At 42.0% G+C, this 24,950-nt stretch overlaps 1 protein-coding gene and 1 long non-coding RNA gene across 3 annotated transcripts; both read left to right on the top strand.

The window, feature by feature from the left end:
- Window positions 1–4,487: 4,487 nt before the first annotated feature.
- LOC101467176 (noelin) lies at window positions 4,488–19,111 on the top strand. Of its 2 annotated transcripts, XM_076891221.1 has the most exons (7): window positions 4,488–4,790; window positions 5,532–5,681; window positions 7,739–7,894; window positions 10,116–10,163; window positions 13,393–13,612; window positions 13,815–13,921; window positions 15,130–19,111. In XM_076891221.1, the coding sequence occupies exons 1-7, from the start codon at window positions 4,695–4,697 to the stop codon at window positions 15,790–15,792; spliced, it is 1,440 nt and encodes a 479-aa protein (XP_076747336.1). In that variant the 5' UTR covers window positions 4,488–4,694; the 3' UTR covers window positions 15,793–19,111. The 2 variants fall into 2 exon arrangements, with proteins under 2 accessions (XP_076747336.1, XP_004571719.1); XM_004571662.5 differs by lacking the exon at window positions 10,116–10,163 and having other exon boundaries at window positions 4,495–4,790.
- Window positions 19,112–21,992: 2,881 nt separating this feature from the next.
- Window positions 21,993–24,276, top strand: LOC143421388 (uncharacterized). The gene is made up of 3 exons (XR_013101025.1): window positions 21,993–22,156; window positions 22,937–23,226; window positions 24,007–24,276. It is a non-coding gene; the product is annotated as an uncharacterized LOC143421388 (long non-coding RNA).
- Window positions 24,277–24,950: the final 674 nt, after the last annotated feature.

Here is a 24,950-nt window from a genome sequence, read left to right as displayed (position 1 = left end):
AAAAAAATCCATGAATCCACATGGTAGGATTTGTAAAGAATTTATTGGTAAATCAGGGTGGAAAATAAGTATTTGGTCAATAACAGAAATACAACTCAATACTTTGTAACATAACCTTTGTTGGCAATAACAGAGGTCAAACGTTTACTATAGGTCTTTACCAGGTTTGCACACACAGTAGCTGGTATTTTGGCCCATTCCTCCATGCAGATCTTCTCGAGAGCAGTGATGTTTTGGGGCTGTCGCCGAGCAACACGGACTTTCAACTCCCGCCACAGATTTTCTATGGGGTTGAGGTCTGGAGACTGGCTAGGCCACTCCAGGACTTTCAAATGCTTCTTACGGAGCCACTCCTTTGTTGCCCGGGCGGTGTGTTTTGGATCATTGTCATGTTGGAAGACCCAGCCTCGTTTCATCTTCAAAGTTCTCACTGATGGAAGGAGGTTTTGGCTCAAACTCTCACGATACATGGCCCCATTCATTCTGTCCTTAACACGGATCAGTCGTCCTGTCCCTTTGGCAGAAAAACAGCCCCATAGCATGATGTTTCCACCCCCATGCTTCACAGTAGGTATGGTGTTCTTGGGATGCAACTCAGTATTCTTCTTCCTCCAAACACGACGAGTTGAGTTTATACCAAAAAGTTCTACTTTGGTTTCATCTGACCACATGACATTCTCCCAATCCTCTGCTGTATCATCCATGTGCTCTCTGGCAAACTTCAGACGGGCCTGGACATGCACTGGCTTCAGCAGCGGAACACGTCTGGCACTGCGGGATTTGATTCCCTGCCGTTGTAGTGTGTTACTGTCAGGGTTCCTGGGTCGGTGACCCAGTGTTTTCAGTTCACGTTCACTGTTTATCTTCTGCCTGTTCCACTTCCTGTTTTATTGTGTTAGCCTTGGTCCATGTGCATTATGTTCCGTCCTCTTCCCGTTTATCATTAGTTCATTATGTTCAGCTGTGTACTCACCAGGTTCTAATCTCTCATCACTCAGCCTGTGTATTTATGTCCCTCAGTTCAACCAGTCCAATGTCGTGTCATTGATGTTATTGTGATGTTGTTCTTGCCGCTGTTAGGTTGTCCTCTGTTCAGTTCCGTCAGGTCAGCCGGTCAGTTGTCAGTCAGTCTTTCATTCATCCACTCAGTCAGTCGTCCAGCCGGCCAGCCGTTTCCTACTTCTGTTCTGTTTGTTCACTCCGTTGACAATAAAACACCAAGCTTCACCTACCTGTGAGTCCAGCGTTTGGGTCCTCCTTCTTTCGTCCACGACCTCATCCTGACAGTTACTGATGGTGACCTTTGTTACTTTGGTCCCAGCTCTCTGCAGGTCATTCACCAGGTCCCCCCGTGTGGTTCTGGGATCTTTGCTCACCGTTCTCATGATCATTTTGACCCCACGGGATGAGATCTTGCGTGGAGCCCCAGATCGAGGGAGATTATCAGTGGTCTTGTATGTCTTCCATTTTCTGATGATTGCTCCCACAGTTGATTTTTTCACACCAAGCTGCTTGCCTATTGTAGATTCACTCTTCCCAGTCTGGTGCAGGTCTACAATACTTTTCCTGGTGTCCTTCGAAAGCTCTTTGGTCTTGGCCATGGCGGAGTTTGGAGTCTGACTGTTTGAGGCTGTGGACAGGTGTCTTTTATACAGATGATGAGTTCAAACAGGTGCCATTCATACAGGTAACGAGTGGGGGACAGAAAAGCTTCTTACAGAAGACGTTACAGGTCTGTGAGAGCCAGAGATTTTCCTTGTTTGAGGTGACCAAATACTTATTTTCCACCCTAATTTACGAATAAATTCTTTACAAATCCTACCATGTGAATTCATGGACCTTTTTTCACATTCTGTCTCTCACAGTTGAAGTGTACCCCTGGTGCAAATTACTGACCTCTGTCATCATTTTAAGTGGGGGAACTTGCACAATCGGTGGCTGACTAAATACTTTTTTGCCCCACTGTACAACAACAATAAACCATGGTTCAATTCTAAACTCCAACATCTTCGTATGACCAAGGAGGACGCCTACAGAAGTGGTGACAGGCCCCTGTACAAGCAAGCCAGGAACACACTGACCAAGGAGATCAAAGCAGCTAAAAGGATCTACTCCCAGAAGCTGGAAGAACGGCTTTCAGCCAACGACCCAGCATCAGTGTGGAGGGGTCTGCAGGAAATCACCAGCTACAGATGCCCCCCACCCACTATTGAAGCAAACAAAGACCTGGCCAACGAGTTAAACACTTTCTACTGCAGGTTTGAGACGGACAGACTCCCACGCCTCACCCTCCTGCCTCAAAACCTGTGCTGAACAGCTGGCTCCCATCTTTACTCACATCTTCAACAGATCCCTGGAGCTGTGTGAAGTTCCCTCCTGCTTCAAACGCTCCACCATCATCCCTGTTCCCAAGAAACCCACCATCACAGGACTGAATGACTACAGACCTGTCGCCTTGACGTCTGTGGTCATGAAATCCTTCGAACGACTGGTGTTAGCCCATCTGAAAGACATTACAGGCCACCAGCTGGACCCTGTGCAGTTTGCCTACCGGGATCGTTGAGTGACTACCCATCAGTGTTTTCAGCCAAATCAGTGAGTGCTAGTCTGTCGCTGTTCAGTTGTGTGTTAACGGCTGCCTCTGTGGATTTTCCAGCAGGAGTGCGGGAACAGGAGGGCAGCAAGCAGCAAGTATCATGGGAGCGGAGACACGGAGCAAGAGCACTGAGAAGAAGACACGGCGGGAAACTGTTCTTGAAGTACACTGAGAAAGAGAGAGAGAGAGAGCTGTGCATGTGTCACAATACGGCTGTGTGCAGGCAAAAGTAGGACCCAAACGCAAACTCACAGAGACAAAAGGTAAACTCAAAAAACACAGCTTTATTGCTGGCGTGGAGTGGGACAGGTAAAACAATACAAAATAAACTAAACTGGGAAAACTAAAGCTCAAGGAGCCACAGGGAAAAATCACACAGCTATGATGGAGGACGCAACACTGACAAAGAGAAACATGGGGCTTAAATACACTGAGGGATAATGAGGGGGAATGAGCCACAGGAGGAGAGCACAGCTGAGAGTAATTAAGCAGGACGAGGCAAGGGAAGCAAAACTAGAAACATTAACATAGAACAGACTGTGAAAGTAAAATAGGAAACACACTGACGGAACTCAAGACATGTGGACTTAACAGACTGGGGGAGACAGAACATAGGGATCTGAAACATGGAACAGAAAGGCACAGTAGATCAACATAAACATAACAACGCCACAGGGGAAGAGTAAAACTGAACACGATGAACACAGAAACACCAGACCTCTTCACAATAAAACAGGAAACATAATGAGACGTAGACATGACAACCCGAACTTCACAATGTAAGACACAGACATGAAACACATGAAGAGCAGGGGAGATTTACCATAGTTGGAAACACGAGGGGGAAATAATAAGAACTAGAAACACTTAAGCATGATAACAAATGAACTTAGGAACCTGAAGGGCTTACATAAACTAAAACATCAAAATGAACTAAAACTCAAAACACTGGGTCACAAGACCCAGGATCGTGACAGCATGAAGTGTGATTTTATCCTGGTGGAAGCAAAACAGCAAAAGTCAGAGTGAATTCATGACGATGTTTATGTGAAGCGTAGTTTGGATCAGGTTCAGAGATAAAACTAACAGCTTTAGAATCAGCGCAAAAAGGGCGTACACACAAAGCGCGGACCCGCCGAAACATCAGAATCAGTGAGGTGTCGGCTTTCAGACCCGACCGTGTCCGTGCCGTCGGGTAAGAAAGGTGAAATCTCACTGATTCTGATCCGCGGGTCCACGCTTTGTGTTTATGTCTTTGTGCAGAAGCCATGTTCCTGCTTTCATTTACTGTTTTAAATGTTTGGTGGTTGTCAAAATTTTGTGACAAAATACATTTATATAAAAAAATCGATTCAGGATTTTAATGAATCGATATCACGTTATCCAAGCTAGAATCGATTTTAATCGATGAATCGATTATTAAAACCCACCCCTAGTACTGGCAATCATGTATATTTAATTTAGATAATATTCTGGATATTTAGAATTGAGCTATTTGTATATATTAGAACTAGTTCTTAGATTTTGTAACATATTTTATTATTTCATTTAGTCTTTTGGATCGGACGTAACCACATGATAATTTTAATCTCATGAACCTTACAGGTGAGTTCATGCATGAACAGAAAACTCTCTATAATATCTTGAACCCCATCAAGATTAGTTTTAATTCTTCAAATCTAAAATATTTATATGAAATACAACATTTCAGAAAAAGATGACATTTTCTGAGACCAAATGTCTTCCTGCAGGAACACACACACACACTCAGCAGCATGGACAGCTCCTCCTCCTTCTGCTGCTGTTCCACCGATCTGTTCATCAGGCAGGCTGTGACATCATCATCTCTTTCTTTCTCTCTCTCTCTCACACACACACACACACACACACACACACACACACACACACACACACTCAGCAGAGCGGTTTTATTTCCACTTGGCTGATTTCTGGCGTCGCATCAGAGAAGAAGAGGAAGGAGGAGGCAGTAGGAGGAGCTGAGAGCAGCAGAGGGAGCGTCAGGTAGCAGATGAACAAATAACCCAGTTAATCAGCAGCTTCATAACCAGCTGAATCCATAAGAAACAGGCTAACGTAGATGTGTCTAGCCTTTGAGGAGAAGGAGATGGAGTCTGAAGAGAATCTGCTGAGTGCTTACCTGCTGCTGTTGCTGCTCGGATCACACTTCACTCTGGTAACACGACCCTGCTTCTATTTATATTCTGCCGAGTGAGGACTCCCTCATGGTATCATGTATTCCGATCTGTTTTGGTGCTTTCTGGTGAATTTCAGTCACAGGCTGTAAAACCTTTTTTCTGACACACTTCCATGTTGGTGAGAAAATGGTGGTGTCAATCGATCTTGATCTGCATCAGAGACCAAATCTCTGATCATCTTTAAGTCAGAATGTAAATCTGCTTTCTTTGAGATAATTCTGGGTTAATGGTTTTTAGCTACCTTCCCTTTATGCAAGCATTTTTCAGTTATTAATAATTAATCCAGGTCACGTGGTTTTCAGCCCGATAATTAATTTTAGCGGATAAAGCCGTATCATTGCCTTGCTCAGCAGCACAGGTTGATAAAATGGGAACAAATGAAGCCAGATGGAAGTGTTCTGAATGTATTTAATATGTAATCACATTTCTCACATCAGTTAATAATAAGTCTGCTAATAATCCGGATTATCCGATGGATAGCAGCAGATTAGCTTCAGTGTGAGAGTGACATAGACAGAATAGCTTTACAGCTGAAATACAAAGACTGTTAACAGTAAAAATTATAATAAAAGTGGATCTTCTGCTGGACAGTATGGCTATTGAAGGTTTTTGGTACTTTAGCAATGGATTTCTTTTTTAGACACACTGATCCTTGTGAAGAACACATCATATTTCTGTTGTTTTAATAATGTCCTAATTTTCATCGTACCCTCATTTAGGTGGGTCCCTCAACCCCTGAGGAGGGCTGGCAGGTCTACAGTTCAGCTCAGGACTCAGAGGGTCGATGTGTTTGTACAGTGGTGGCTCCTCAGCAGACTGTCTGTTCCAGAGATGCTCGAACCAAGCAACTACGACAACTGCTAGAAAAGGTAATCACAACAGCAGTGGCCTCAAGATACTTTATATTGTAAGGTAGACCGTACAATAATACATACAGAGAAAAAGGCAACAATCATATGACCCCCTATGAGCAAGCACTTTGGCGACAGCGGTCAGCGGAGTAGCACCTGGTCTAGATTTTTACACAGTCGCAGAGACGCTAGATTTTGACAGAAATGCAGCCACGTCTTCATTTGGGAGGGCGCTAGGGGCCCTTCTGACCTGCTACAGCATGGACCCATGAGAATAATGAGCAGAAAGGCAAGACAATACCTGCAGCTGACGGAGAAGCAGAAGTTTGAGTCAGAGCTTATCATCGGTGTCATGTGGTTCTGGATCCTTTGGCACTGCTGGCATGACCCTGATGCACTTCTTGGTCACTTACGTTGGCCGGATGCTTCTGAATGGATGAGAAGCTTGGAATAGAATAGAATAGAATTCAACTTTATTGTCATTGCACATGTCACAAGTACAGGCAACGAAATGCAGTCTGCATCCATCCATCCATTCCTTTCATTCCAGATGACGAGGAATAAGGTCACCATGAGGGATTTGGTTTGCTGTTCAAAAGTCATTGTTGTACATAGACTTAAAGTAAAAAAACAAAAAAAACAACAACTTCTGTTAGTACTGTTAGCACTGCTGCAGAAGTAGGTGATCTGCTTCCAATACCTTCAAACCAAACAGCTCCCACAGCTGACTGAAAAAGCTAAAAATATTATAATTGGAAAATGCTGAATATAATTCTCAAGGGCCTGTCCTTCCATGATGACTTTCTCTTCTTCCTTCTTGGGTTTCTGCTGCCTGAGGTATTCACTGAGCACCTGGTTGGTTGGGGACATCTTCCTGAGGTACTTGTGGATGTTCATTGTTTGATCCTGGACTGTGGTACTGACACTCACTAGACACCGGCCTCCTTTCTTCCACTTAGCATACAGTCTCAGGGTGTTGGGTTCTGGTTGAAACCTTACATGTATGGTCAGGGGCTTTCTGGTCTTGATGTCAGTGGCTTCTATCGCCTCCTTTGGCCAGCCTATTATCCCAGCAGGCTATCTGATCACAGGCAGGGTGTAGGTGTTAATATCCCAGATCTTCTTCTTACCATTAACCTGAGTCCTCAGGACTTACCTTACTCTCTGCAGGTACTTGGTAGTTGCAGCTTTCCTAGCGGCTTCGTCATGGTTCCCATTTGCCTGTGGGATTCCAAGGTACTTGTAACTGTCCTTAATCTCTGTAATTTTGCCTTCTGGTAGTGTGAGCCTCTCAGTTCCGACTCCCTTTCATCTCTTTGTTACCAGCTGACTACACTTTTCCAATCCAAATGACATTACGATGCCTTTGCTGGATATCCTGGTGGTGTGGATCAGTGAATCGATGTCTCCTTCCCTCTTGGCCTACAGCTTCATGTCATCCATGTAGAGGATGCAGCTGATGATTGTTCCATTCCGTAGTTGGTATCTGTAGCGAGTCTCAATGATCTCATTGAGGAGTTTCAGGCCTATGCAGAACAACAGTGGTGGCTTTCAGTGCAGTGACCCCCAAGCTTGGCATATGGCTCCAGCAGATCCCAGGAACAACACCCAACATCTCTGTTCAGAAGAGCAGAGTCCTAGGGACAGCTAAGATACTGCGCAGGACCCTCAAGCTCCCAGGCCTCTGTCAGAGGACTCGAGCTTGAAGGATAAAGACCAGTTGTAGGGGCGAGCGGAGAATATGTTTTAAATATGTGTGTGTATATGACCAATTCAAGGCACTTCTGTTGTGACTTCAACAATGAAGTTATTCTAATGGGAGACTTAAAAAACTGGGATAACAAAAGTGATAGAAAGAAACTGAAATTACAGATACTTTTGGTCTAACACAAATGATCAGTGATCCCACTAGAGTAACAAATCCCTCTATAACTCATAAGACCAGGTGTTTTCTAACAAACCGGATAGAATGACAAAAACATATAACTGGCTTGTCTGACCATAATGTCATATTCAAATTAAAAAAAGGAAATGACAGGTACCTTAGTGTTTATCAATGATACTGTCCTGTCCAGGTGCAGAATATGAGTCAATCCATTGAAGCGCTAGATCAGCGGTCTCAGAGAGATCTACAGTTTGTGGAGAAGATGGAAGTTCAGCTGAAAGGTCTGGAAAACAAATTCAAACAGGTGGAAGATGGACATGAGAGCAACATTGCCAGACAGTACAAGGTACTTTGCCCACATCATGAAACTGAACAATCCATCAACAACTTTGTGGTCTCTCTCTCTCTCTCTCTCTCTCTCTCTCAATAAAGAGCAATGAAGCATTTCAAAAAGAAGAGATCACTTGAAGGAACTGAACATAATTTACTGAGATAGAGAACTGCATTGCAGTGGTTTGTATCATATCTATCTAATAGACTCCAATTTGTGCGTGTAAATGGAGAGTCCTCTTCACACACTAAGGTCAATTATGGTGTTCCACAGGGTTCGGTGCTAGGACCAATTCTATTTACATTATACATGCTTCCCTTAGGCAGTATCATTAGAAGACATAGCATACATTTACACTGCTATGCTGATGACACCCAGCTCTATCTGTCCATGAAGCCAGATAACACACACCAATGAGTTAAATGGGGCGATCGTGGCTCAAGAGTTGGGAGTTCGCCTTGTAATCGGAAGGTTGCCGGTTCGAGCCCCGGCTCCAACAGTCTCGGTCATTGTGTCCTTGGGCAAGACACTTCACCCGCTGCCTACTGGTGGTGGTCAGAGGGCCTGGTGGCGCCAGTGTCCGGCAGCCTCGCCTCTGTCAGTGCGCCCCAGGGTGGCTGTGGCTACAATGTAGCTTGCCATCACCAGTGTGTGAATGTGTGTGTGAATGGGTGGATGACTGGATATGTAAAGCGCTTTGGGGTCCTTAGGGACTAGTAAAGCGCTATATAAATACAGGCCATTTACCATTTACCATAAACTGCAGGAATGTCTTAAAGACCTGGATGACCGCTACTTTCTACTTTTTAATTCAGATCAAACTGAGGTTATTGTACTCGGCCCTGAAAATCTTAGAAATATGGTATCTAAGCAGATTCTTACTCTGGATGGCATTACCTTGGCCTCCAGTAACGCTGTGAGGAACCTTGGAGTAATTTTTGACCAGGACATGTCCTTCAATGCACATATTAAACAAACACTGGAAATACTGCTAAATGTTCAGTTTCTATGCCATATGTTAAAACAAGATCTAGAGTGTGATTAAAGTGGTGGGTTCTTTTACATTTTGAGAGAAGCCAATTGAGTCTAATAACAGATTAAATGCCATGTTAAGGCTCATTTACATGGATGTTAAAATCACCCACAATAATTATTTTATCTGAGCTGAGAACTAAATCAGATAAAAATTCTGAGAAATCAGACAGAAACTCTGTGTAAGGCCCAGGTGGACAATAGATAATAACAAGTAAGACTGGTTTCTGAGTTTCACAGCCGGGGTGTAGTGATTGGATTTCCGGCTCTTTTTGGAGAACCGGCTCTTTCGGCTTGGGGCACTAAAAACAGCCGGCTCTTTCGGCTGCCAACCGGCTCTTCCGGTTGTTTTGTTGCTTTAATTAATTAATTATCAACAACAACATAAAATTATGCACAAAAGAAATTACTAATGTAAAAAAAAAACGTGGATTTATTTATATGATTACATATAAATATATATGGTGGCCCCTAGAGACAAAGCACGCACAAACTCCAAAACACATTTCTAGCATTAACTGAACTTCCAAAACAGAGCTACTAGATCACTTAAATTACACAATTGAAAGCATATGTGTATTGTTTGTGTATTTATACACAAGCACTCATATATATTCAAATAATTAAAAAGAAATGTTCATTTACCTGTTACTACCACACACCAAATCCGGTCGTTGGTACTTCCTGGCTTGTGTAGCCACTAGGTAACAAAAGCTCAACACTGCGCCTAGCATTCTGGAGCACTTCTGTTGTGTTTTGTACGTGTTTTGGAGTTTGTACGTATTTCTGAATTTGTACATGTTTTGTCTCTAGGGGGCCACCGTATATATACTTTTATTTATTCACTCCACATAAAATGTAATAAATAAATCTTATAATACAAAAAACAACTATTTACATTTCAACTTTTAACTACTTAAATTTTCAGCTTTTTCCTTTTAAACAAATTTAAAGTGAAACAACACAAAACACTGCCAACCACAACACAATTAAAATGTGAAAACAAAAAGAAGATGCACATTCTCTGTCATATGGACCTGCATGAATAAACTTTCTGAATCCTTTATCATCTGCAACTGAAAATAGTTGTGGATGATTACTATACCTTTCTAATGTGACGTTGTTGTCCATGGCTCTCTTTCTCTCTCTCTCCCTCCCGCTCTGTTCCTGTGCTACTGAGTGTAACTACCGCCCCTCTTTCCAGCACAAGGCTCGCGTGTGGAGTGAAGTGGAAAAAAGTGTGAGACAGAGGGTGAGAAAAAAACAAACAAACTCACATCGTTCACTTCAAAGATCCAGCTCTAAGAGCCGTTTCGTTCTCGACCGAGACATCACTACTGGGGTGGACAAGGCTAAGCATCAGGCTTTCAAATGAATTAAACGTCTGTCTGGGTCTTTGGTTGATTAATAGGCTGGTGTGAAAAATTGCTGCCACACCTCCCCCTCGGCCTGTGCTTCGAGGTTTCTGGTAGTTAGAATGACTCGGGGGTGTTGATTCATTTAAACTAACATAATCATCCTGCTGCAACCAGGTTTCTGTAAGGCAGAGTAAATCGATTTGTTGATCAATTATTAAGTCATGTAGTAATAGAGACTTGGAGGAGAGAGACCTAATATTTAATAATCCACATTTCACTGTTTTACTCTTTGGTTCAGATGTGGATACTGTATTGTTCTTTCTTTGTGATTTTTTTATGTTTAAGTTGTTTGTTGCTGGTTTTTAGTTTGTTTTCTGTCCGTTTGGGAGCTGACACAGTCTCTATGGAGATGGTTTTTGGGGGGGTAGCAGCAGGAGAGAAGCTGCAGAGAGGCGTGTAAGACTGCAACTCTGCTTTCTGGTCCCAACTCTGGATAGTCATATTTTGGGGGGTTTAATACATTTGTCCATATTTCTAGAAATGAGAGCTGCTTCATCCAAAGTGGGATAGATGCCGTCTCTCCTAACAAGACCAGGTTTCCTCCAGAAGGTTTGCCAATTATCTATGAAGCCCACATCGTTTCTGGGACACCACTCAGACAGCCAGCAATTTAAGGAGAACATGTCTCTCCTGGTCTGATTGGGGAGGGGACCAGAGAAAACTACAGAGTCCCACACTGTTTTGGCAAAGTTACACACCGATTCAATATTGATTTTAGGGACCTCCGATTGGCGTAACCGGGTGTCATTACTGCCAACGTGAATTATGATTTTACTGAATTTATGTTTACCCTTAGCCAGCAGTTTTAAATTTCCCTCAATGTCGCCTGCTCTGGCCCCTGGAAGACAATTGACTATAGTTGCCGGTGTCTCTAGCTTCACATGTCTGAGAACAGAATCACCAATTACCAGAGTTTGACCCCCAGCGGGTGTGTCGCTGAGTGACACACCTCCACCACACACACATGCACACAAACCAAAGCGATGTCATGGCACCAACCGCGGCTCTTTAGTCGTTATAGTGCAGCTCCGCGTGGTTTGGGAAAATAAATTAGAAGTATTTAGCTGAAGTGTATTTTATTTATGTTAGTTCTTTTTTAAACTTGTAGTTCTAAACTGGAAGATTATCATGATATTGAAATATAAAAATAAAATTATATTCTATTATTTTTTTCATCACTCAAAATAAGTGTCACAATCGCAGAAGGCGGTGTACCCGCCGAAACGCCATGCATTTATTGAGACTTTCAACCCCAGGTAGGCCAATTATGGATCTTCGGATCCACATTATGTCAGCAGCTATTCTCCACTGTGAACTATGTTAAAAACAAACACCGCTCACGCCTCACAGATGACAGCTTACAGTCCTGCGTAAAGATGAAAGTGACTTTGTACAGCCCCAATTTGCAGACGCTGTGCGCAGAGGTTCAGGAGCAGAAGTCCCATTGTAAACATATCACGGCAGACCCGACGATGTTTCCATGAACATGCTTTTCAGCATATCTTTATTGACCACTTTTCACACACGGTTGCAGTACGCATACAGCCGGCTGGCTGTAGCTTTTCAGCTCACAGCCCGACACATACCAACACAACAGCACAGATAGCACAGACGTTAAGGTGGCGAGGCGTGACTGCGGGTGCTGCTCAGGTGTGTCCGCCTCCCCTGCAGCGGCGCTGCAGACCACGCCAGGTCTTTTCAGGTAAAATACATATTTAGGCAGAATTTTGCAAATGTCTATCTTTCTTTTTTTAGCAGCATAGTGCTTTTTTCCAATTATTTTTTAAAAACCAGGTCAAGGCTCCAAAAGCCCAAAGGAGATATAAGGGTGGCGTCTCACAACAGTTTTTGTTTGCTACGTGGATCATTTTAGTTCAGCTGGGTGTCTTTCCTTTAAGTGTTCAAAATGTGTTAATTACATAAATAAAATGTAATTTTCTCTGTAGCCCTTCACGGATTTTGATAAGCAACACACCTTAGTTGTTCACAAAAAGCATAAAGGTAAAAAACAATATATACACTGTTATCTTCATTTTAGATGTCAAAAAGTATTTGTGGCTCCCTCTGTTGTCTTTTGCGTGGAAACCGGGTCCAAATGGCTCTTTGGATGTTAAAGGTTGGTGACCCCTGGTCTAGGGTCACCGAAATCAACAGGATTCATTCTGAGGGGCATGGATGTGCATCCAAAATTATAAAAAAAAAAACCCAAATGGATGAAAGATCTATAAGTCTAAAATTTAAAGTGTGACTTGGTGGCGGTGCTAGAGAAAAAGTCATGTCAGGGGTTTTGGTGATGACATGATGACTTGAATGGGTTCATCAGCTTCTGGCCATGAATGTTGTCAATAATTTTGAAAATATTTCATGCAAACCTTTCAAGATACATTTATTCTAAATTAAAAGTTTGGCCTGATGGTGGCACTAGAGTTTCATTATCAAGGGGCTATTTGTGTATTAAATAAATAAACAAAGTGGCTGACACAAACACTTGGTCAACAATTGTATGTAACCATTTTCTGGAGGCAAATATCCCATGGGGTTGACCCCAACGGTAAAACATGTTAGTAATATTTGAGGAGAATATGAGGGTTAAAAGTAGAGAGGATGTCTGTCTTCCAAAGAGGGCCCAGTGGTGCCAGTGTCCGGCAGCCTCGCCTCTGTCAGTGCGCCCCAGGGCAGCTGTGGCTACAATGTAGCTGCCATCACCAGTATGTGAATGTGTGTGTGAATGGGTGAATGACTGAATGTGTAAAGTGCTTTGGAGTCCTTAGGGACTAGTAAAGCGCTATACAAATACAGGCCATTTACCATTTACCAAAGACAAACTGGGAGCTGGTTCCACAGAAAAGGGGCCAGAAAGCTGAAGGCTCTGCCTCCCATTCTGCTCTTAATTCTGCCCTAGTAACCACAAGTAAACCGGCAGTCAGAGAGTAAAGTGCTGTATTAGGATAATTTGATGCAATTAGGTCTTTACAATATGTTGAACATATGTGAGATTTAAAAGGACAGTTGAAAACATCTGATCTAAAGTGTTTTTTTTTCTGAATGTCTGCTGTTTGTCAGTCCATCAAAGCAAAGATGGAGGAGTTAAGGCCTCTCATCCCAGTTCTGGAGTCCTACAAAGCAGATGCACTGTTGGTCCGCCAGTTTAAAGAAGAGGCAGCGAATGTGACGGAGCTGCTGGGATCATTGCAGGAACAGCTCGGAGGTCTGGACTACCAGGAGCTCCACAGCCGGGTGATAAGCCTGGAGGACCGACTGAAGGCTTGCATGCAGAGGCTAGGTGGGTAGAGGAAAATAAAATCTGAAGCTCATACTATCTTTTCTGAATCAAGAAAATATCTGAACTTGCCTTTGTGGACTAAAGTTTTCAGAGGGCTGGGTGTGACCACACAAAGCTGTGTACATTAAACTCATAATATCTCCTGCAGTTTCTGCAAATTTTCATGTTATTTTGTCCACATGTGCCTCTGTTTGTTTTTTAGCTTGTGGGAAGCTCACAGGAATCTCCGAGCCAATCACCATAAAGACATCTGGATCTAGATTTGGATCATGGATGACTGACCCACTTGCTCCAGCTGGAGACAACAGAGTAAGTCTTAATATGTAACAGTAAATCAAATTTATGAGCATATCATACTGGCTCTCTTCAGTGTTGGGAAGGTTACTTTTAAAATGTATTCCACTACAGATTACAGATTAGATCCCCCAAAATGTATTTTGTAACGTAACTCAATAAGAGTAACGTAATGGAATACTTTGGATTACTTAATATATTATGATGTTTTTTACAACTACATGAATGTACTATTGCTGTGTGATTTATTACTATTACTGAAGGTTACTCGCCATACCAATACCAACTAGATGTTTAAATCTTAATATAAATGAGTAACAGTAGGGTAGACATTAGGTAAGGCTGCAATTTTTGCAGCGATCTCGTATAGAAAACTATTCGGCGCATATATAAAACAGGTCCGCGGCTCCGAACCGTAGTAAAGGGACCTCTGGCTAATACGTCGGGTTCGTGTCGGGCTCGTAGCTGAAAACTAGCTTTACTTTGTTGTCTAGGTCAACTTTGCTAGCGAGAGACAGAGAGAGGCGTTGAAAGGCTGCTCCAACGGAACTTATTTTTTCACGAACACAGTGTACAGTCGAGTCTTAATAGCTTACTTACAACTAGGCTACACTGCCCATGAGACTACATTCTTTACAGCTATGCCTGTAACACTCTGCCTATTGCCTTCTTATTAAGTCATTCTTTTGAATAATAATTTTTAAAAATATTTCTTCACGTCATTATGCGGCCACAAGTAGAGGTGACATGGGCCACGAGACTGAGACACAGGCATTAGACCCTCTTAATGCGTGTTTTGTTTGGGTTTCCACCGGCGTGGAATCACCAAAAATAGAGAGGTGACAGCCTAACATATGAAATAGGAAAAGACCGCCGTGTAATCCATTTATTTCAGCAAAGTAACTGTATTCTGAATACCACATTTTTAAACGGTAACTGTAACGGAATACAGTTACTCATATTTTGTATTTTAAATAGGTAACGGTGGTACATGTATTCTGTTACTTTCCAACACTGGCTCTTTTTTAGCTTAGAGAGTTTTTCGTGTCACTATATGAACACGAATTAGAAGTAACTGGATAAGGATATCTCGGCTGCAGTGGTCATTTTACGATGTTTTGCTATGCATACATTGCATGTCTGTGGAACATAAAGGATTCAAGTTAACAATACAAATAATTATGATTGTTTTTATTTTTAATATTTGTTCTTTTTCCTTACAGGTATGGTACATGGATGGGTACCATAACAATCGCTTTGTTAGGGAGTACCAGTCCATGTCTGACTTCATGATGACAGACAATTTCACCTCTCACCGACTTCCTCATCCCTGGTCTGGTACTGGGCAGGTGGTTTATAATGGATCTCTTTACTTCAACAAGTTTCAGAGTCACACAATCATTAAATTTGACTTCAGCACATCGCTCATCAGCAGATCGCGACAACTTGACTTTGCTGGTTACAACAATATGTACCATTACTCCTGGGGTGGGCACTCAGACATTGACCTCATGGTGGACGAGGGTGGGCTGTGGGCTGTATATGCTACCAATCAAAATGCTGGTAATATTGTTCTTAGCCAGCTAAACCCCAACACCCTACAGATCATCCGCAGCTGGACCACCAACCATCCAAAACGCAGCGCTGGTGAGGCCTTCATGATCTGTGGAACCCTGTATGTCACCAATGGGTACTCAGGTGGAACCAAAGTATACTACGCCTTTTCCACCAACTCATCCACTTATGAGTACATCGACATCCCTCTGACCAACAAATACAGCCACCTGTCTATGCTTGACTACAACCCTCGAGACAGAGCGCTCTACGCCTGGAACAATGGCCACCAAGTTCTTTATAATGTCACACTTTATCACATAATACAGTAACAATCAATATTAGCCACTCTCACATTCAAAAGAAAAAACAAATCAAGACCCCACAATGTTACTGCAATCACAGTACACACGATCCCTTACACAGGATGCTCTGTGGGCCTTTACAAAGTAATGCTCCAAAATTTTATACAATTAAAGAATAAATATGATTTTCCTGAAAACATTAGGTCATATCAAACTATACAACTAAATAAAAAAAATAGAATAAATCCTAAAGTACTCTGACTTTTAGAGGGTCAAAAGAAAATAGAAAATAGTTATCAGGTCAGTTTATTTGCTTCCTGGACAGAGAGTGGTGTATTAGCTACAATTAGCTTAGCTCCATCTGAAGAGAAAAAAAACCTTCCAAAAAGCTGAAGGCTGGGTCCCTGATTCTCCTCTTGTCCACACATTCCTCTCTAACAGAAACTTCATCATCTTAAAAAATGACTCACCTGCATGTGAAATCTTCAGGGAACTGCTAGCCCTGAGATAGAAGAGAGCCCATTCTGAAAGCGGAACCACTAACTTTACAGCCCTTGTCAGTATATAGGTAGTGACTTAAGATTTAGTTCAGGTTTAGAGAAATATTTTGATTGCCAGTATAGGCCTTTAAGGTGTCAGCTGGTGTACTCAAGAGTAGAACCGGGATCAAATCAGGAAACCCGTCTATGTGATGCTGTGTTTGAACACTTCAGGTGCTATTACATTTTTAGACCAGTCCATTAAATATGTCAAAAGAACATAAGAGGAATCTAAGAGAGTGTTGGGTTTTTTTCTGTCATGATGGAGCTAGCTAACCAAACCAAATGTTCTCAGTAGCTGTGCCCCAAAATGTCGGCTGCATCCTCCTGAGGCCACATTTGTAGGCCAATCACGTCACAGCCAGGCAACAAAGGCTGTCCCAATTCGTCGACTCCTTCAAATGCGGCCGACAAATGCATTCTTCATTTCCCTGAATTTGAAGTATGGGTCGGGTGTGTCCTTCGTGGCCCACCATATATCAGAATTCATAGCGCGGCTCAGCCAATTCCAGTTTCCAACAATGGCGGCCGCTACTAAGTTTTAAAATTGCTCTTGTTAATCTTTCTGGGTCACAAAATAAACTTTAGACATATTTTCAGGCGAGAAAGTAGCTGTGTAAACTTCAAATACCTTCTTGGTTTATCAAGACATCGCATATTTGCAAAAGTACTCTGAAGTTTTCGGAGACGTCTGTTACCCACCCACTCGATAGCTAGCCGGGGGGGTTCAATGGTCACTCGAGCTGGCGAGAGCAGCAGACTCCCGGCTTCATCGTTTTTAGACCCCTGCTGTCTTTCGCTACTCAGGTTAAACATGATATATAAGTCACTCGGATAACTTAAACATGTAATTGTTTGGCTTTTTTCAGTGTTTTATTTGTTCCGGAGTAAATCGGTTTGGCTGAGATCAAAGTTATTAGATTATTAGATTAAATAAAACTTTATTAATCCATCGGGTGGGTTCCTCCCACCTGGGGTGGCTGTAGCTCTGGTGGCAGAGCAGGTCAGCCACTAATCAGAAGGTCGGTGGTTCGATCCCAGGCTGTCTCCTGGCTGCATGCCAAATATCCTTGGGCAAGATACTAACCCCATGTTTGCCTGCTGGTGGTGGTCAGAGGGCCCGGTGGCGCCAGTGTCCGGCAGCCTCGCCTCTGTCAGTGCGCCCCAGGGTAACTGTGGCTACAATGTAGCTTGCCATTACCAGTGTGTGAATGTGTGTGTGAATGGGTGAATGACTGAATGTAGTGTAAAGCGCTTTGGGGTCCTTAGGGACTGAGTAAAGCGCTATACAAATGCAGGCCATTTACCATTCCTCCGGGATTTTCAAACAGCTGAATAAACGTCAAATAGAAAACTGATTAAACACGGTCGAGAATTTACACCAGTGTCCTGTTATATTTTAGATACCAAGGAGCAGACGGCTGAGTTTATTAAACTTCACAGACACAGCGGTCACGCAAATCTGAATGCTAGACCGTCAGATTTCACAGCCTTGCACTTCCGGCCTTCTCGGTCTTAGAAGGACTTGGCCCACGTATGCCGCGAAGGCCGGGTCCTCCGAAGGATGCAGCCGATGTTTTGGGACACGTTTGTGTAAAGCTAGGCTAAAAGCTAGCTGGAATTCTCAGTACTGAAATACTGCACAAAGCATTGGACTGTTAACTTATGTCAACTTATGACTTCTTTTACTAAATGTTTCTTAAAAATTGTATTTAAATTATTAACTCAGTTGTTTGACACAAATGCACTTAAAATGTGAAACACAGTGAAATTAAAAATTTCACAGTGAGAAAACCCAACATTTTTACATGACATATTTTGATGGACACTGAAGAATGCTTCACAGTTTTTTCAAGATTTATTTTCTCTGCGTAATCTCTTCTGACTGAAGCAAGACCCGCTGTTCTTATTCTTATATCCCTTAATATTATAAATAATAATGTATTTCTTACTGTTGTGTGTTATACAGCAATACAAATGATTGCCTGTTTTTCGCAATACTTCATTCAGTTTTTAGATTTATCATTGTACCATGTGAAATTCATTAAGATCACTGAGCTATGGGCATAGTCTAACTATTTAAACAATAAGAATTCCTCTACACACTCACCTGTTGTTCTCAATAAGTAATTTGAGTGTTGCCCTGAATGGTAGTTATGAACGCACATGATGCTTGGCTGATACATTGATGCTAAAATCCTCTTTACCATCAAACGTCTTGTCCAGCATCACTTTAGATTCCATGACATCGTGTGATCTGTCAGACAGAAGAACCCAGTACGACGTTTGTGCAAAACAGATGATATGTACAGAAACTGTAGTCTGTTGGTCTCAGTGAACATCAGTTAGCTGATTTCAGTATCACTGGTCTGTGCAGCTTTTAGGTATTTGAGGCTAAGCCTAAAAACAAAGTGACTGCACAACAGTTGTTCTTCATTCTAACACCCGATTGACTTGTAATAGCTTATTTGCTTTTGTTTTCCATATCAGATGATTTTTTTTTTTTACAGTACTTTAAGTACGTCTTGATGCATGCTCAATCATCCAGGTAAGTAAATCTCCAAAGGTTGATTCTGTGCATCTGGACGTAGCTACGTTCAGATGCACAGAATCAACTTTTGGATAGTACTTTAAGTATTTGTTTGTTTGTCTGTCATAAATGTTTGGCGTAAGCAGCAGGTTTTAATTCTACAGCCCCCTTCAAATGTGTAAGATGATTTATTCCGTTTTCATGACCAATAGCCTTAATATGTGATTGTGCTATGGATTTCTTCACCCAACCACTTTTAAAACAAAATTTAAACTAAGAGGCTCAGTTTCATGAACTGTTCGTGAACTCTTCATGTGTCTTTTTAAAGGCTTCATTGATCCCACAAGGCAACACGTTACAGTAACATGATTATGAATAGTACACTCTACAAATACACAACACAGTTAAAATAAAAGTGCCACAGGTAAGGGCCTTAAATTATGAGATAGTACAACAAAAAAAAAAAACAAACAAAAAAAAAAAAAAAATATATATATATATATATATATATATATATATATATATATATATCAGCAATGAAATACAAAGAAAAATAAATGGGTGATGAACAGTAATAATGGAGAGCAGTTTGTTCACCGACCTCGGACCCTCAGAGGCGTTTAAAAATGCCTCTCACATTCTGATCAATGATGCTTCCAGCTTTGTGGATTGATCTGCAATCAGTACCAGAGAAGGCAGAAAGCACAGTTTCAGCAGTCATGGCGAAGTAAACAAACATCAGTGAGATCAGAAAGGCGGCAGGTAAGTTCAATGTGGGTGTCATGTTATGGCTGTGTGCAGGCAAGAGAGGACCCAAGACGCAGACTCAGGCGAGGCAAGACGTGAACTCAAAAGCAGCTTTACTGCTGACCGGAGAAAACAACACAGAAACCTAAACTGGGAGAGGGGAATTGATTCCTCCTACGAGGGTAGAAGGAAGGTGCGTGGGCCATCCCACGGGAGAACCCCCGATCCCAGTCTGGGTTGTCAAGGAAGAGGCGCTGGCGCCGCCTTCTATAGCAGACTTCTTGCCACTCGTCAGCCATGACGGGTGGTTTTTAATATTCGTTTTATATTCTTTTTCTTTTTTAATTTAAATGAAATGCAAAAAAAAAAATTAATGAATTGTTTTTTCAACTAAAAGTGAAACCCAAAAGGGGCTCAAACAACTAAAAGAGAGCCCAAAGGCTTGAAAATCCCTTAAAATAAAAACCGTCTGTTCGGCTGTTTCTTTTAAATTTCTGCTAAAAAATAAATAAAATAACTAAATAAGGTTTGTTTTTAAACAAAAAGGATACACCCAAAAGGGCTTAAACAACTAAAAGAGAGCACAAAGGCTTAAAAATCCCTAAAAACAAAAGAGCGTGTCTTCTGGTTCAAAAAAAAAAAATCAAACGTGCCTCAGGCAATGTTTCGACCTTAAGAGGTCTTCCTCAGGCCTGTGAGGCACGAAAGAAAATAAAAACAACTAAAACCCAAGCGCTCAAACCAATGGCTGGCTGCTGGAGATGTGCACCGTTTGGCCGTCGAAAGCAGAACGAGCTCTCTCTCCTATTTGCACTCCTTTTATACCCTCTGGTCTGTAATGCTGTTTGTACCGTCCCTTTTTTTAAAATGTTGTTTCAATGTCCCTGTCTTCTTACAAAATTAGGTTTTGACTTTGTATGTGTTCATGTAATTGTGCTACAATAAATTATATTACATGAATTGAAAAAAAAAACTTGGATTAAATTATTTAAATTTATTTGTGTTAATGCTTATCTAATATTTGAGTGTATAAATTAATAATTATTCTTTGACAATATAATGATGAATTTACTGTTATTGGTTTAACACTTTTACATGAAATTAATATATTTTAATATTTGTACTTTATAAAATTAATTAGGGGAAAATTTTATCTTTTTTAACAAGTCAAACTCAGAATTAGGGTTAGACATAAAGCCAATTTGGGTTATTAGGGGAAAGGTTAGGGGGAGCTAGGGGAAGGGGACTGAGCCTGCCACCTCTGTGAGGCAGGAAACGCACGGGCCATCCCTCCCGAAGGAAACCCACCCTGCTGGATGTCCCGATTACGGGAAAGCCTCCGCCTTTTCCCATATCGGACAACGGTCCAATCACCTGAGGCCATCCGGTTAGGGGAAATCAAAGTTGGGAGCACGGTCCCCAATGCACAGACCATACCTGCTCCCATCTCAGGCGTTAGGGTTAGGTAAGGGGAATGAAACTCCTCCCTGCACGAGGAGGGCAGGAGTGGTGCACGGGCCATACCGTGACCCTTCCCGCGGCCCACCACGTTATCGCCACCCCGTCTTCCGTGTCCGTCACTCTCCAGGTCCAAATTCAGGTAAGTACCTTCCTAATTTAGGCTTCCAGGTAAGTACCGTATTTTTATTATTGTTGTTTTTAATCAAATTGTATTAATTTTGCTTTTCTTACAGGTATTTTGAAATTGTTTTTAAATTGCGTTTAAAGTTTTTTAATCAACTGTTTTTTAATTGTGCTTTTAATAAAGTTTATATTTTTCCAATGATTTTCGTCTCCGTGTTGTTTTTCATGAAATCCGAATTTTAGGTTTTAAATTTGTTTTTTAGGCCATAAACAAACATGAAAATGAATAAAATTTAAATAAACCTCCCCCAAAAATAACAAACTAAAATAACAAACTAAAATAACAAACAAAACATTTTTATTGGTGATGCATGGCTTGCGCTAGCTTTCGGCAGTGTTGTGCCTTCTTCAGGCTGTGCTCATGCATCAGTGGCCAAATTCAAATAAAGGAGACTTCTCTCTGCCCCTCCTTTTATAGGCTTTTTTGACTCCTCCCTACGGTGCTTTGTGTTTTTCCTTTTTTGGTTTTCTGTTTAGTTTTCTTACTCTACTTTCTTTGGCTTAACCCTATCCTTTTCCTTTCCTTTCTCCTTTCCTACCCTTGCTTTGCCTTCTGTTTCCTTTTACTCCTAATTCCTGCTTCCTTTCCTTTGGTTTACATACCCTCCTTTCCTAATTTCCTACATGGCCGTTACTTTTGTTTATTTCTTTGTCTCTTGGCCTTCATTTTGAATTTTACTTGGGGTTCTGTTCCTTGAGGTTAAGGTTAGGGCTGCACCATGGATGGGGCTAGGATTAGGGCCAGGATTGTGGCTGGTTAGGGGAAATCAAGTTTGGGAGTCCGGTCCCCGAAGGGGGCCGGGCTCCAATGCACGGTCCATACCTGTTCCCATCCCGGGCGTCAAGATCCCCCATAGCATGCCCCAAGAGGCTGTGATCGTCCAACGGACTGGTATGATGTCCTTGTCCCGTTTCCAAAAATTACCCGTAGGTAGGTTATTATTATAATTTTTATAATTTTGTGTTTTGTGTTTTGTGTTTTAATCATGTACTTGTGTGTCATTGGGCCGTCGCGACGTTTCGGCCGGTTTAGGCCTTCCTCAGGCTGGCCCAACGTGTGTGTCTGTGTGTTGTCTGTGTGCCTCTCTTGGCTTTTATAGTGTGCTGTCTCCTCCCACTCTTGGGTTTTCCGTTTCATTCTTTTTCTGTTTAATATTCTTATTGTCTTTGTCCTTTCTTTTCTTTGGCTTTCTTTGTTTTTATATTTTTTAATGGCACCCCCTTCTTAAATGTCCTTTCCAGTATTTGTCTTACGTTATTTATGGCACCCCCTTCTTATTTGTCCTTTCCTTTGGTTTTTACGTGACTTTATGATTTTATTCCTTTCTTTGTAACCATCCTGTCCCACCTTCCTTTGTCCTTGTTATGTCCTCCTCTGTGACCTTTTGTGTGATGTCCAATTGTTTTATGTCCTCCAAGTCCTCCTTATATTTTTCTGTCCCGATTATGTGTTTCTCGTTTTGGCTTGTCCAATTGTTTTGTATCCTCCAAATCCTCCTTTTAATTTCTTGTCCTAATTATATGTATGTCTTTATTGACTTTTGTGTTTTGTCCAATTGTTTTGTGTCCTCCATGTCCTCCTTTTATTGTTTAGTCCTAATTATGTGTTTGTCTTTATTAATTTTTGTATAATGTCCAATTGTTTATATTCAGATTATATGTGGTTAGGGTCAGGATGTGTTGTGTCCAATTGTTTTTCTGTGTCCTTTAGGGTTAGGATTGGTGAGGGGGTCGGGATACCCCCAGCCCAGTGGCCAAAGAACCTCCTGAGGGAGCCTTCAGGGAACCCCGCGCTACCCAAGCGGGCGGACAGGCGGCACTGGCGGGTTAGGGGAAATCAAGTTTGGGAGTCCGGTCCCCGAAGGGGGCCGGGCTCCAATGCACGGTCCATACCTGTTCCCATCCCGGGCGTCAAGATCCCCCATAGCATGCCCCAAGAGGCTGTGATCGTCCAACGGACTGGTATGATGTCCTTGTCCCGTTTCCAAAAATTACCCGTAGGTAGGTTATTATTATAATTTTTATAATTTTGTGTTTTGTGTTTTGTGTTTTAATCATGTACTTGTGTGTCATTGGGCCGTCGCGACGTTTCGGCCGGTTTAGGCCTTCCTCAGGCTGGCCCAACGTGTGTGTCTGTGTGTTGTCTGTGTGCCTCTCTTGGCTTTTATAGTGTGCTGTCTCCTCCCACTCTTGGGTTTTCCGTTTCATTCTTTTTCTGTTTAATATTCTTATTGTCTTTGTCCTTTCTTTTCTTTGGCTTTCTTTGTTTTTATATTTTTTAATGGCACCCCCTTCTTAAATGTCCTTTCCAGTATTTGTCTTACGTTATTTATGGCACCCCCTTCTTATTTGTCCTTTCCTTTGGTTTTTACGTGACTTTATGATTTTATTCCTTTCTTTGTAACCATCCTGTCCCACCTTCCTTTGTCCTTGTTATGTCCTCCTCTGTGACCTTTTGTGTGATGTCCAATTGTTTTATGTCCTCCAAGTCCTCCTTATATTTTTCTGTCCCGATTATGTGTTTCTCGTTTTGGCTTGTCCAATTGTTTTGTATCCTCCAAATCCTCCTTTTAATTTCTTGTCCTAATTATATGTATGTCTTTATTGACTTTTGTGTTTTGTCCAATTGTTTTGTGTCCTCCATGTCCTCCTTTTATTGTTTAGTCCTAATTATGTGTTTGTCTTTATTAATTTTTGTATAATGTCCAATTGTTTATATTCAGATTATATGTGGTTAGGGTCAGGATGTGTTGTGTCCAATTGTTTTTCTGTGTCCTTTAGGGTTAGGATTGGTGAGGGGGTCGGGATACCCCCAGCCCAGTGGCCAAAGAACCTCCTGAGGGAGCCTTCAGGGAACCCCGCGCTACCCAAGCGGGCGGACAGGCGGCACTGGCGGGTTAGGGGAAATCAAGTTTGGGAGTCCGGTCCCCGAAGGGGGCCGGGCTCCAATGCACGGTCCATACCTGTTCCCATCCCGGGCGTCAAGATCCCCCATAGCATGCCCCAAGAGGCTGTGATCGTCCAACGGACTGGTATGATGTCCTTGTCCCGTTTCCAAAAAGGGGTTAGGGGTTAGGTGGTAGGAAATGAGCAGGCCCGGCTATGCCGGAACCTGAGTGCACGGGCCATCATTGGGACTGGTGTTGGTGCCCCCTGATCAAAAAATTACCCTTAAGCGGGTGTAGTGCACTGGGGTTGGGCCATTCGCGACGTTTCGGCTTTTCTTAGCCTTCTTCAGGCTGGCCCACCCGCTTTTGTGTTCTGTTTCGCCACTCTGGGCCTTTTATACTGTTCTTTTTCCTTTCTGTTTTTCTTAACTTTTTCTGGTTCTTAGTTTCTTTCTTGTTCTCAGTTTTTTCTGCTTTAATTCTCCCTTTTTCTATCTTTTTCTGTTGTCCTTTGTTCTTTCTATTTTTCCTTATCTTTCTCTTTGTATTTCTGTTTTTCTTTATTCTTGTTCTTTATTCTTTCTGTTTTTCCTTATCTTTCTCTTTGTATATCTGTTGTTCTTTATTCATCCTGTTGTTCTTTATTATTTCTCTTTATTCCTCTTGTGTTCTTTACTTTATTCTTTCTTATATTTCTTTAATGGCACCCCCTTCTCTTTCGACATCCCGTCCTATGTTCAGTATTTTTCTCTTTTATGGCACCCCCTTCCTGTAAATCCTTTCTTTTTATACTCTGTCCTTTTTTCTGACTGTTCTTGTCCTTTTTTCTCTTAGTTT

This window comes from Maylandia zebra, linkage group LG12, assembly GCF_041146795.1.
Source record: "Maylandia zebra isolate NMK-2024a linkage group LG12, Mzebra_GT3a, whole genome shotgun sequence".
Taxonomy (NCBI): domain Eukaryota; kingdom Metazoa; phylum Chordata; class Actinopteri; order Cichliformes; family Cichlidae; genus Maylandia; species Maylandia zebra.
Note: the sequence above shows the minus strand (reverse complement) of the source record. Positions and strands in the feature narration are given on the sequence as shown.